The sequence below is a fragment of the Stegodyphus dumicola genome, chromosome 7, assembly GCF_044657685.1.
Source record: "Stegodyphus dumicola isolate Sdum_Otavi_A_Nest chromosome 7, ASM4465768v1".
NCBI lineage: Eukaryota > Metazoa > Arthropoda > Arachnida > Araneae > Eresidae > Stegodyphus > Stegodyphus dumicola.
The window spans coordinates 84032034-84046012 of record NC_140774.1 but is presented as its reverse complement, the minus strand read 5'-3'; the positions used below and the strand labels follow the sequence as shown (position 1 = coordinate 84046012).

Genomic DNA, 13979 nt, shown 5'->3' with positions numbered 1-13979 from the left:
GATCGTCACAGGTGATGAAACCTGGTGCCATCACTACGAGCCAGAGACGAAGCTGGACAACATGCAGTGGAAGTATGTGTCATCACCTGCCCCTAAAAAGTTCAAAGCCGTGCCGTCGGCAGGTAAGGTGTTGCTCACCGTCTTTTTCAACGTTCAAGGTCTGCTACTTCTGAAATTCCTGGTGTACAGAAAAACCATTAACTCCGATGTGTACTGTGAGACACTTCGACGCTTACGCAGGTCCATTAAGAACAAAAGACCGGGGCTACTCACAGAGGGTGTGGTTCTGCTCCATGACAACGCGCGTCCACACGTCTCCAGAGTCACACATATGGAACTGGCCAAGTTCAAGTAGGAGATTTTGGACCATCCGCCTTACAGTCCGGACATGTCGCCCTGCGATTTCCATGTGTTTGGTCCACTGAAGAAACACCTAAAAGGGAAGCGCTTCAACTCGGACGACATACTCAAGGACGATGTGAAGGACTGGGTCTCGTCACAGCCACAGGAATTCTGGGAACAAGGAATCCTGCGGCTTGTTCATCAGTGGATCGTTGTGCTCAGGCCTATGGTGTATATTTTGAATAAAGTCTACATTTGTACCCACCGTGTCATTTCGTACCTTTTCATTTGATCACCCCTTGTATTTTAAGTCTCACTAGATGCAAAGAGTAAGTTTTACATGAATTTTTGCATTCTGTGTTTTATCTTGTGACCACGGTACGGATTAATGAAAGGCAATAACTTGCTTTAATATGCAGAGATAATTTTTAAAGGTAAGCAGTTAGTTATAAATAATTAAATTACGTAGTTAGACAACCTTAGTCATTATGGATTTACATGGCCATTATTAAATTTTATTTATTTTTTAACAGTATTTGTTAGAAAAAGCCCTATTAAAACTACTATTTAATAAATTTTCACAGTTTAAAATACATGTAATTTATGACATTGATTCTCAAACAATATTATGATAATTACACATTAAAACCCACAAAATATTTATGTTTTGTAACACCAACACTCAACAAAATATTTATGTTTCTTTTTAATTTGAAGCCATCTGAGATAATTTGGCTAATTTATATCGATTTCGTTAAGCATCTTTTCTAACAATGAAACATTTGTCTAAATATGCAAACCAGTGTTCTCACTAGTTTCTGTGTGCATTATCTCCTAGTCAACATCACCACAATATACTGATGAGGGTTTACTTGATCTGATAAAAGTGAAATAGTCCAAAGCCCCTGACAGATATGAATCAAATTATCACTATGTCTGAAAGTAACTACAATGTCAGACAAAGTTTTAAAAAAGCCTCTTTTATTTAAAAAAAAAAAAACTTAAAACATAAAGGCATGCTCTGATGCTAACAAAATCAGTTACACAGGGTTCGTACACATTTTTGCACAAGGAAATTAAGTACTTTTAAGGACCATTAATGAAAAAAATTAAGGACCTATGAGCAAATGGGAACTGAATAAATTCAATTGAAGATATCATCTATGCCTGAATTTACCTTTTGCAATACATCCTAAAACTAAAATAGCTCCCTAAGTAGTACGCATTATTACTAAATATGAATTAATTAACATAATTGTTAATAAGTTTGAAAATAAAATAAACTTTGCAATTTATCAAGTAGCATTAAATATTTTACACTTTTAATTGTTGGTCATATTTGTAGATAAGTGACATTTATGTTTTACTAAAAGTTAGCTTTATGTTGATTTTTTTTAATGTTTCATTTTGTCACATACTTGGTCAGTCTAGAGGTTTAGTAATAAGCAGGTAGATTTTATGTCAAACTGCATAGGTTAAAATGAGAAATAATACCATAATCAGCATGATTCATAACAAAAGACTGAATGTTGTCACTGCTGCTGCTTGTCTAGAGAGAGAGACCTGCTGATTAGAACAAACCTGAAAGGCCTGATGTAGGCATGGTTGGCAAGTGTTTAAAGTTAGTCAGGCTCTGTTTGATGCAGTTAGTGTCATAGCTTTGTGTAGTTCCATGGGTTGTAACCCAGTTAATATACTTTAAGGTTCCAATAAGCCATTAAAGCACCAGAGGTGATAAGTTATTTTGTATTATTTTAAGCTTCACTAGATGCAAAGAATAAGTTTTACTTGAATTTTTACATTTTTGTATTTTATCTTGTGACCACAGTGAGAATTAATGAAACACAATAACTCGCTTTAATATGTAGAGATACTTTTTAAGGGTAAGCAGTTAGTTATAAATAACTAAATTTATTTCTGAAGGTATATTAGTAAGTAAGTACTTTTTTCTATTTATGCTTAGTTCTTTGTTTCTAAAATACATTAATATTGCCGTATTAAAAAAACGTAATTTCGGACGTATAGTCCGTGGACTATCTGACGATTTTTGAAATTTTTTTTACATAAAAACATGTCTGCGGACTATACGTGCGAAATTACGGTAATTTTGTTTCTGCTAAGAACTGTTTTAGAATTGTGCTTTATAGCATTATATCTTGTTTATTTTTCGTATTCAAAATATTGTATAATTTGCCAAGTTGCAACTTTATGACAGCAAAAAATAAAAATATTGTATTTTAATGTTATTTTTTAAATATAATTTCAACATATTACCATTCTTTTAATGAAATTTATCAATGTTACAATGTTTCAAAAAAATTGTTGAAAAATTCCCAGATCTCGGAATTTAAAATTTTCCATAGAAAATTATTTTAAAATCTCCAAAATGTTGATGAGTTGCCAAATTTAGAACCGTTTAATAAAAGAATTCACATCCCTAAACGTTGTTTTATCTTTAAGAGCTCTTCATAAGATAAAATGAATTTCAAAATGCTCATGTTTCACTTCCTGCTTAGAAACTCGAGTACCCCACAATTTATATTAGAAATCGGAAGAAATTATAACCCATTCAAAAGATAACCATATATATCAGTGAATTGCCAAAAATATTTCTCCAAAATGCTAATTCACATTTAAAATGGGTGTCGAAAAAACAGAAATTTCAGATGATTAAAATTAAAGACCTGGCAATTTTGGTCGAAATTAAGGACCAAAAATTGATTCCAAAAAAACCTAAAGACTCTCAAGGACCGTACGAACCCTGCTTTATCGTCTTTCAGAAACAAATTATTCTGCAAAAGTATTAATCTTCACTTATCCTTGAACCACGGCAATCTTCCAAGCTGTATAATACTGAAATAAGTTTCTGTAATGTCAATATACCAGGCTGAAGTTATTATTTCCCTCTGAAAAAAAGATTTGTTAGAAAGCATGGCCCTAATGATCACTATTTTTGCATGAAGTGATTGCTCCATGGATACTCTGTTGACTAAACATGTCAGTTTTTTCATTTTTTTATAACTATTTCCTGATCCAGACCTTTCAAAACTTTAAACCAACAAAGTGCTATGATACAACCAATAATATCCCACAACTTTGTTTTCTCTGATGAATAGATAAATTTCCCAATATTTCTGTTTATTTCATCAACTTCACAAAATATTAATTCATATTTTGGCAAAAGAATTTTGCCAACAAAGCAAAATGTGTAATAAAACACTTAAAAAGAAATTAGAACAGAGATTGCAATGTCATTATGGTCAGAAATATAAAATATTTTTGAAAACCTGCCTTTTGCAAATTTTATATGATGTCCAATAAGCGATCACTTTATTTCAATTTCTTATTACCTAATTATTTATATTTGCAAGATAGTCATCTTTAAAGTTTGTAAGTCTTTTTTGAAACACCTTGTACCAATTACACAAAGTAACAGCATTGATAAGGCAAAAATTAAAAAAAAAAAAAAAAAAAAAAAAATATGTTAAAGAATAATTTTTTATCGTTTAATTAATTTATTTGCTGCAAAGACGGTAAACTGGTTAGTGACGCTGACTGCTGTACTGAAAAGACCAGTTTTGAATCCCGGAAAAGGCATTGATGTAAATTGTCTGCCCCTTCACAGAAGGTAATGGTGGCTGCCTGCTATTTATTATGTGCATCCATAATAAAATGACAACCGTTTCTGACCTTAGTAGTACTGAAAGTGTAAAATGGCTAGTGCCTGGCATAAAACAATTTATCCAAATAATTACTATAACTTGCAAACTTGCATATGCAGACACAAGAACAACTACACATAATTGAATAAAATAATAAATATTATTTTACATACAGTATTAAAGTATATTGAAATGCTGAAAGCATAAAATACATGCTCAAGAATTATTATTCAGTTTTCCTGATAGTTTCTAAATTTTGTAGTATCACCAAAAATTTCTGATAAAATATCATAAAGAAAAAAATATTTTTTAACATCTTTCACTTGAAAACCGAAAATTTTCAAGTGAAAGATGATGGTATGATGAGTTCAAAATCTCAGATACCTATGAATCATTAATTTAGAAACATACAAAATATTCAGCTTTTTCACTTTTTCGCAGGCATTACAGAAGCTCAATTTTTTATTCCCTTGACTTTTCATGATAAAAAGGTAAAATTGTTTCTGACAACCAAACACAACAAATCAATTATTATATGAGTAAGTGAATAATTCAATGTATTTATTGCAAAATATAATGCAATAACTAATAATGTTATAAAAATTTAATTCTTCACTTAATTTTTTTAATGTAAAGCAAACAGAGGAAATATGTATAGGAAATATACATCGAAACCATTCAAAAAGTAGGTAGTGTTTTAAAAAAAGAAATATCAAACTCTGGTGGAGAGGGCTACTCAATCTGCAAATGAAATTTATAATAGCGAATAATTTATTATACCTTTAGATAAGCGGTTCTCAACCTTTTGACTAACGCGTACCATCTACACAAAAATTTAAAACCTTTAGTACCCATCACTACAAAGTACTACTACCACTACCACCACTCTTGAACAAAGCTCAGATTGCATAAATTTACAAGTGTTAGAGAAGAAACTCAGTCAGGATGTTGGGATTTTAATTTTGAATTTAATAGTTAAAAATACTTTGCTTCTTTGCGTACCACCAGTTGAGAACCCCTGCTTTAGATTATTCCTACAGTACAATAAAAGCAAGAAGACAAGAATTACAATGGATTGAAAAAAGTGCTTAATTAGTATAGCTAACAATTACAATATTCAATCACAGTGCCACACTATTAATTTTTAAACAGTAATTTCACTTCTAAAGAAACGAGTAATATAACAGTAACATTTTTTTTAAGAGAAGAGCAAATAACAGCTCAGTAATAAGAGAAAAATAGAGATATGAGTTGATAAAATTATATCAGAGATTTACAATAAATCATCAATTGCTTTTTTTTTTTTTTTTTTTTATTTAAAAAAAGAGGTAATTAATGTTTACTGAGTACTATTTAAAATGTACATTTTTGTTATTTAAGAACACTGATCTACAATCTACAACCCCCCTTTTTTTAAAAAAATTTTGCTTACTTTTTTGGAAATGTTCTGATTTCTGTGGGAACCTTTAAGCTACAGTTATTAAAATTAATAACATTCTTCTTTTTAAAATAGTTTTACAGTCCCATATTTGAATTTTTAACTATGGCAAAATAATCTTAAATTCACTATACCTTTATTTAATGTTTTACAGATTCTTTTATAGTAAACTGCATCTTGAGGTTCTATTAACATCAAACTTAATCCTTCACTTTGAGCTCTAGCAGTTCTTCCACTCCGATGAACATAAGTCTAAAAAAATTCAAATCACATATAAGAACACATTTAAATAAATGAAGACATTTCAAGAATCAAAAATTCTGCATCTGATAAAATTTTCTAATAAAAGAAAACTTTTTTATTACGCTAAAAAAATATAAAATTACTTATATTTTTTTTTTAACTTATTTCAATATACAACATGCCCAATAGGGAAATTCTCACAACTATTAACAAAAAATGTAGTGAAAATGTAGTGAAACAATGCAAAAGCACAGTATCAAAACTAAAATACCTACACTATACAGCAATCATAATGTATCAATGGCTTCACACCAAAATCTGCATATATATATTCAGTTTTCATGTCTACCAATTTTTGTCACTTTTATATATTTTACGTTATATTAAAAGGAGCAGATACTTATTCTGTAAGATGAACACATAGTAATTATAATGAAAAGTTATAAACATTTTTTTTTTTTCCCAAAACGGTCAGTTTTGTAGACCTATAGTTTAGTACGAAAATGACAATTCTAACATTATTTCAAAATGAAACCAAAATATATATTATAATTAACATACTTCTGCAGTACGTGGCACTTGAAAATGAATAACATGCTCAATTCCCTTAATGTCCAGCCCTCTAGCCGCAACATCGGTTGCAAGCAAAACTGCTGTAGAACTTGCAGCAAATCTCTCAAGATTTTTTAACCTTTGTCGTTGATGCATAGAAGAATGCAGGGGATAAGGATTGCAATCTAAATATTCAAGGACAGTCCTCAAGCGCCGCACTGAATCAATGCTGTTGCAAAAGATTAGAGTTCTTCCAGGGTACATTAAAAGGAAATAATATAAATACAGGTCCTAAATTAAAAGAGAAAAACAGAATGTTGCCAAAATTTTAAATATGCAAGTTTACACAAATTAAAAATTTGGTGCAACAATGAAAATTTCTGTCTAATAAGAATGATAAAGAGAAAAAAATAATACTACAGTTCTATAATACAGTCAAAAGTCGTTAATCCGGACTCGTCGGGACTTCGGCGATTCCGGATTATAGATCATCAGTTTAAATCTGGTAAGATGGAATGCAGAAATTATGAAATTAAAAATATGAAACTGTAATTTATGAAACAAAGAACAATTATGATCTAAAGGGTATCAAAATTTACCAAAAAAAAAAAAAAAAAAAAAATAATAATTAAAAAAAAAAAAAAAAAAAAAGCTTAATATTTATTTGTTTACTTTATTAAACATTTCTTTCAATGTAAGTTGTTTAAGTTGCTTCGTTTTTTATGTGATAATACATTCTCTTTAATTCTATAAACAGACATAATTTCTTGTTAAGTTACAAAGTTCCGCTGTTCAAGTCCTATAATTACTGTGTTGAGAATACCGACTAATTTATCAATCGAAATTTTTTCGTTTTCAATAACCTCTGTGTCACTTTCTTCACTATCGGAAGCGAATTATAATGACGAGGAATTTGATTTAAATCATATCAAAGACGGAGTACATTGAGATGAAATACTACATTTAGTAAGGAATTATAAGCCAAATAAAATAAAAACAACTGCCCTGAAGATAAGGATAGTGATAGATCAACTTCCAATTCATTATGCGCCATTGCATTAAAGATATACAAAGTTTAGATAAACAAATGTTAAAGTTTAGATAAACAAAGGATATGCCTTTATCCATTTTTTTTGCAGCAATTCCACTTTTTTTTAATGGATTTTGAAACATACTTTCGCTTTGTAGATGCTTTACATATTAGTAAATATATATCAGAAATTCTATTAGACATAATCGAAAGTTCAAGCTTACTTTTATAAAATTGCTCTAACAGTCTGCAAAAAATAATAAGCCGAATCCAATTCGAAGATTAAGGAACAACGCAATCTGCAACATTAACTGAATTAGATAATTTTAGCTTAGTTTATACCGTCCGTTATACATTAAACGCGCATTCGTAAGCATATTTTGCGCACGCGCATATTCGCAGCCGTAAAGGTCTTATATGCATGCATCAAAGCTACGCACGCGCAGAAAGTTTGTAGCTTGGAGGTCCGGATTATAGATCATTCCGGATTATAGATCATTCCGGATTATAGATCATTCCGGATTATGGGTGTCCGAATTAACGACTTTTGACTGTATAAAGAGGGAATTGTTCTCCCAAGTTATAATTACAGTGAAAGCTCAACTATCTGAATAGCTTAAGAAATGGCAAATTCCGGTTAAGCAAAAATTATGAATAGACGAACATATAAAAATTTGAATTCAGGATAGAAAAGTTGTCATTTTATTTGTAATTAATTTTAATATTAAAAGCCTACACTTAAATAAAATTCATTTCAGACATTCACACCAACATATTCATATGAAAGTAAATATCGTATCTAATCATGAAATTAAATCAAACATAAAAATTTGCAGAGATCCCGGCAAACCTGCACTAGTTACTTCATTATCATATAATTTTGAAAATATTCTACTTCATGCTGTTCCATTGATGGCAGCTCTCAAATTTTAATCTTTTTTTTTTCAACGATAGAAATATAGGTAAGTTGCAGTTAACTTATAACATTCTTTGCAAAAGTTAAACTGTCTTATCCAGAATTACTTGGGTTTCCATTAAATAATAATAATAATAATAATAATAATAATAATAATAATAATAATAATAATAATAAAAATCTTATGACTGGCTTGTGACTTCAGGCTTATGGAGCTAAATCACTGTTTGGTGACAGTTTTTGTTTGCTCTAAGTCATAGGTTTTATACATGCTTATGATGGCTTTACAAGTGTCTTAATTTGCCTAATTTTTATTAAAAAAAGTTTCTAAAATTTGGAAACATTCCAGTCATTTTAGCCTTCCAGGTTAATTGAATGCTGGACAGTACAGCTTTTACTACACAATACAATGTGGATTCTTTTGGCATTACTGCCCATTCAAACATTTCAAAAATCTGGATAATTGAGATTTTCTTTATGCTAAACTTATTTACTATAATAAAAGACACAGAACCTCATCATTAATTTTTGTGTGCATATTTGATTTCAAGCCAAAGCTGCTAAAAATAAAAATTCCTTGTTATAAAACACATCTTTGTTGACACAGCATGAAAGCATTTTTTTGTTTACCTAACCACAAAAGCCAGTTCTATTTCAATTAAAACAAAATTAATTTTTGCTTGCATAGGTCCTAAAACTCCCTTGTTTTCCTTTTACAGTATTCAAATTAAACTGAACAAAAACTTCATCCATACACCTATATCCATTCAACTCATAACATATTTCAAAATAATGGATTCAACTAAATCTATTTCCTAATCATTATATTCACAACCAATTTTCATTTAACAATTATTCAGAATATATTATGTGATATATTATAGCCTTTGGTTTGTATTTTAAGCATGTATGGCCAACAAGCTTAATATGAAGCTACCAATACTTGGAGTTCCTTGGTTACCAGAGAATCCACTAGCACGGTGGTTTACAACCTGTTTTGTCCCATCACCCCTTTCACATTGGTAGCAGATCATTCCTGCCTACTTCTTCTTACAAACTCAAAATGTCATGTCACGAATTTAATTATTAATATGTGTTTTAAGTTTCATTATTCTAGTTTTTTTTTTATTTGTATTCATGTATATTTTAATCTGGTAAAAAGAGTATTCTTAAAGCCTTATTTAACTGGTAGTTTTTGAAAGTGTAGTGTAACAAAGGCAGGAAACGGTTGCAAGAGCCACCTGGTTTATAGGTTTATGATCTTTTTAATAACAATGGAGGCAGTAAGGTGTTGTGTAGTCGCCTTTTACTAATGGAGTTTGAAACGAAAATTGTCTTGCTTTCACTTTGCTATAGTTGCAATTTTGTTACTTCAAGACAGTGGGGGTGGCTGTAAGCTTAGGTAATTGGATTCTCATAAAGCTTAGTTTCCGCTTGTTATTTAGGGGTCCACTCTAGTTCCCATATTTTTCATGAGTACAGATGTTGGCTCATTGAGAGATTTTTCTTGTGTTTGATTCGTCATGGGGGTGACATTTTCTCAGTCTAGATAAATTCTAGCACAGGTGTGATTTTAATTTGATGATTTTTTGCAAGCCTATGAATTTACAGAGGTGGAGAAACAGAGATTTCCTAGGAGGTTTGCAACTTGTCAGAATTCATTCTGATTCAGATTTTCAAGCTAAGAGAAAGAAAAAGGGGAAAAGAGTGGGGGCTTGACCCCTTGCGGGTCTTGCTGCGCCGGCTATCGAGTCAGATTTGGTGACAGATTTGAGTTGCGAAGATGTAAAGCAGTAAAAGACAAAGTTCGGTGGGGCTTGACCTCCTGCAGGAGGCTTGCGCCTTGGTCTGAGGCGAGGGTTCTCATGGCTTTCCCGCTGATGAGAATTTGTTCGAACGGAGAAAGTGTTCTACACAAAATTTGATTTCACCGTTTCATCGTGCATTTAGAGATCTTTGAATAGTCATGTTAGAATTGTTAGAATAGCCAGTTAGAATTGTTCATTACAGACAGAAGAGATTTGTTACAGCTAAGAAGTTTGTGCCGACAGTGCTCTATGCAAAATTTAGTTTTGCCGCTTCATCGTGTATTTTGGAGAACTTTAATAGTCACGTTTGAGACATTCCAGTGGAAGGAATATGTCATGAGATACAGATTTGTTCCAAATGGAGGTATCATGCTCCCTTTGTTCCTGAAATCAGTGGACACTTCCGAAAGTGTTTTGACAGAAAGAAAAAAATGGTTTTTGCTCATTTTCTAGTGGATTGGATTGGACATTAAAGATCTTTCTGTTCGGAAACTGTCTCTCACTTAATGGACATATTTAAGGCGGTTCCTGGCTGATTGAAGAATTAGTATTTAATATCCTACACCTGTAATTCCTGAATTCAAGGGATGCTTCTGAAAGTGTTTTGACAGGAAAAAAAAAATTATTTGTCTTTGCTCATTTCCCAGTGGATTGGACACTAAAGATCCTACAATCCAGAAAAACTGTCTTCTATCTGTGAGCGATATTTTTAAGATTATTTTCTCTCTTTTCTCTGTCTTCCCAAATGTCATGATGGCTAGTTAATAACAATTTATCCACATAGATAATTTTTTATTACTTATATAAATTAAATATCGCTAGCTGGTAATATTAAAAAGTGATTAGAAATTTTAAGGGAATGACCAGTTATTTTGGAGGATTAAAGTTTGTTACGCCTGCTTTATATGCAAGTTAGAAAAATGTTCACTTTTAATTAATGAGAACCATTTATTTGGAGAATTAAAATATGTTACACCTTCTTAATTTGTGAAAAAATGTTAATTATTAATTTAAAATTTTAATTATTGTAAGCTGAAATTTTGTGTGACAGATGCGATATTTTTACAGTAAAAATATGTGGTAGGGGATACTGGTCAGTTACCAAAGTATTTACTAATAATATTATTATATTCAAGAATTTAATAAATGTGTTTGATTTAGAATTTTAATTGCACTTATTTATTCTGTGTGTTAATTTACTGCGGTTTGTCATGTTCCTCCATTTGTTTGAGCCGGTAAGCTTTTAAGAAACATGGAGCTTTAATTGAATTTGGGGTTATTGTGTTTCCTTTACTCATAACGAGGTTTACTCACAACGAGAACCTAAAATTTAACTTGTACTACCACTATATGATTGTTTATAAAAATTTTCTTATGATATATGAATGATGAATAGGATTATAGATTTTTTTTAGTTAATTTGTCCGGCACTATCCGTATGAGTCAGTTTGAGTAAAAATTTAAAAATTAAAAAAAAAAAAAAAAACTCTAATACTCAGATATTCAACAATGGGCTCTTGCAACCGTTTCCTGTCTTTGTTACACTACACTTTCAAGAACTACCAGATAAATAAGGCTTTAACAATTTAAGAATACTCTTTTTACCAGATTAAAATATACATGAATACAAATAATAAATAAATAATAAAAAAAAAAAAAAACTAGAATAATGAAACTTAAAACACATATTAATAATTAAATTCGTGACATGACATTTTGAGTTTGTAGAAGAAGTAGGCAGGAATGATCTGCTACCAATGTGAAAGGGGTGATGGGACAAAACAGGTTGCAAACCACCATGCTAGTGGATCCACTGGTATTGGTAGCTTCATATTAAGCTTGTTGGCCATACATGCTTAAAATACAAACCAAAGGCTATAATATATCACATAATATATTCTGAATAATTGTTAAATGAAAACTGGTTGTGAATATAATGATTAGAAGATAGATTTAGTTGAATCCATTATTTTGAAATATGTTATGAGTTGACATTTCCCAGCAAATTTAACGTAATTAATTTAATCACAGTAATCAAAATTTTAATGTGTCGACATTCTAAATTTTAAGACATGTTTTAACATGTTTTGGTTTATTAAATTATTGGTTTGTTATTGGTATATTTTGATCAATTTAGTTTATCTGAAGTTACACGAAAAAAAAAAAAAAAAATTAGCTAGCGTCGTTCTTTGTCCACTTTGTTTTAAAACTTGTCACACTTGCTTTCTCACTCAGACAATGGATATAGGCGAATTTTCAAGTAATAAACTCAGTTTTTCATGACAAGAATTAAGTTAAACCCTTAGAATTTAATATCATTAGACGTACAAAAATTAGCACTTTAAATTGAGACTACTTTCATAAGACTAGCTTTAATCAATTTTAAGTTATAGCCTTTTAATTAACAAAACTTTCTAAGTTTTTCCTCTAATAAGAAAGGGGGGAAGAAGAGTTACAAAAGTTCACTTTCAACGAAAAAATTGCCCACCAGCGGCTGAGCGGTAATGTCGCTGAACACTGATAGTTCGGTCCGAGGTTCGAATCCCGCGAACGGGCTGGCTGCATGGGTGTTTTCGTGGTTTTCCCCATGTGTAACGTGTATACGAGCCTGTTTCCCTTAAAAAGTCCTCCACGAAGGCATTCCTCCCTTAAGGCAGATAGCCCTCGAGTGCTTTGCCATAATCTAATAAACCAAACCAACCAACGAAAAAATTTGCGATCTTTGGACTCCAATCTATTCCACTGGGAAATGAGCTAAGACAATTTTTTTTCATCATAACTTCAGATAAATTAAATTGATCAAAATATACCAATAACAAACCAATAATTTAATAAACCAAAACATGTTGTGTAGCTTAAAATTTAGAATATCGACACATTAAAATTTTGATTACTGTGATTAAATTAATTACATTAAATTTGCTACACAACAAAAAATATATATATAAACATTTATTTAGATTGAGATTATTATTTAATGTGTTTTATAAATTAAACAATATAAATATAGAAAATGTTGTTAAACACCAAAATTAAAATAAAAGTGGCTTTTTATATTCATAAACTAAATATTTAACAGCTAATTAAAAGGCTAACTGTATTTCACTCTGAAAGTATGAAATTCTCCACTAGGGGGAATTCCTCCTTGTTTGAGAACCACTGCTACAGCAAAACCTAATAACAGGAATTCATATTGATTAATCAACAATACTAATAATTTTACATGCTTAAGAATGCAGTTGAATACATTAGTTACAGATATAAACTAATTTTAAGTACACTGCTAAAAAAAAAAAAAAAAAAAAAAAAAGGGACAGTGCTATATCTCCCGTTCTACTGGGCCGATTGACAAAATTCAAATTGCGTTCTTCATGTCTCGAAAGCGCGACTTAGGATATATATTAGATTTATATATAGCACTATTCTAACATAGGTATTTTGACACAAAATCGGACTTTTTCTGAAATAACATACCAATTTTTTTACATATTTCGATTCGACTCAAATTACGCCTAAATATGAAATTTTGCAAAATTTGGAGCGAAATTTACGGAGAAATTCACAAATTTATGTTGGCACTTTTTGTTCAGTTTGTGCCAAGAATGGCGAATGTCTTAATATATGGCAACCTTGTTTCCTTTCCCATGAGAGGAAAAAAAGTCACCATCATTCTTTTTTCCAAATAATATTCTTTATATATTTTTTATTATGACTGTTATTATTTTAAGTAATTTTTTCTTTTTCGAATTTCATTTTAATTGTTTAGTTGCATTTTTTTCTTCGAATAACTGTTTTAAAAATTTCTATTTACCTATTCAAACTGCGTCAATAACGATGCAGCGTTTATTTTTTTTTTCAAATAGTTTTCTTTATATATATTTATTTGTCATAGTTATTATTTTAGGAAATTTTTAAATTTTTATACTTTTATTTTAATTCTTTGTGTTGCATTGTCTCTTCAAATAATTGTTTTAAAATTTTCTATTTA

At 30.4% G+C, this 13979-nt stretch overlaps 1 protein-coding gene across 6 annotated transcripts in view; it reads right to left on the bottom strand.

The window, feature by feature from the left end:
• Positions 1-13979, bottom strand: part of LOC118191564 (ATP-dependent RNA helicase DDX24) — a 133488-nt gene that overhangs the window by 32797 nt on the left and 86712 nt on the right. For all 6 annotated transcript variants that reach the window (XM_085820541.1, XM_085820539.1, XM_085820542.1 and 3 more), the window contains 2 exons: positions 6247-6528; positions 5577-5694 (listed from right to left, as the gene is read on the bottom strand). In XM_085820541.1, coding sequence (XP_085676667.1) covers positions 5577-5694; positions 6247-6528 — 400 coding nt within the window. The remainder of the gene's footprint in view (positions 1-5576; positions 5695-6246; positions 6529-13979) is intronic.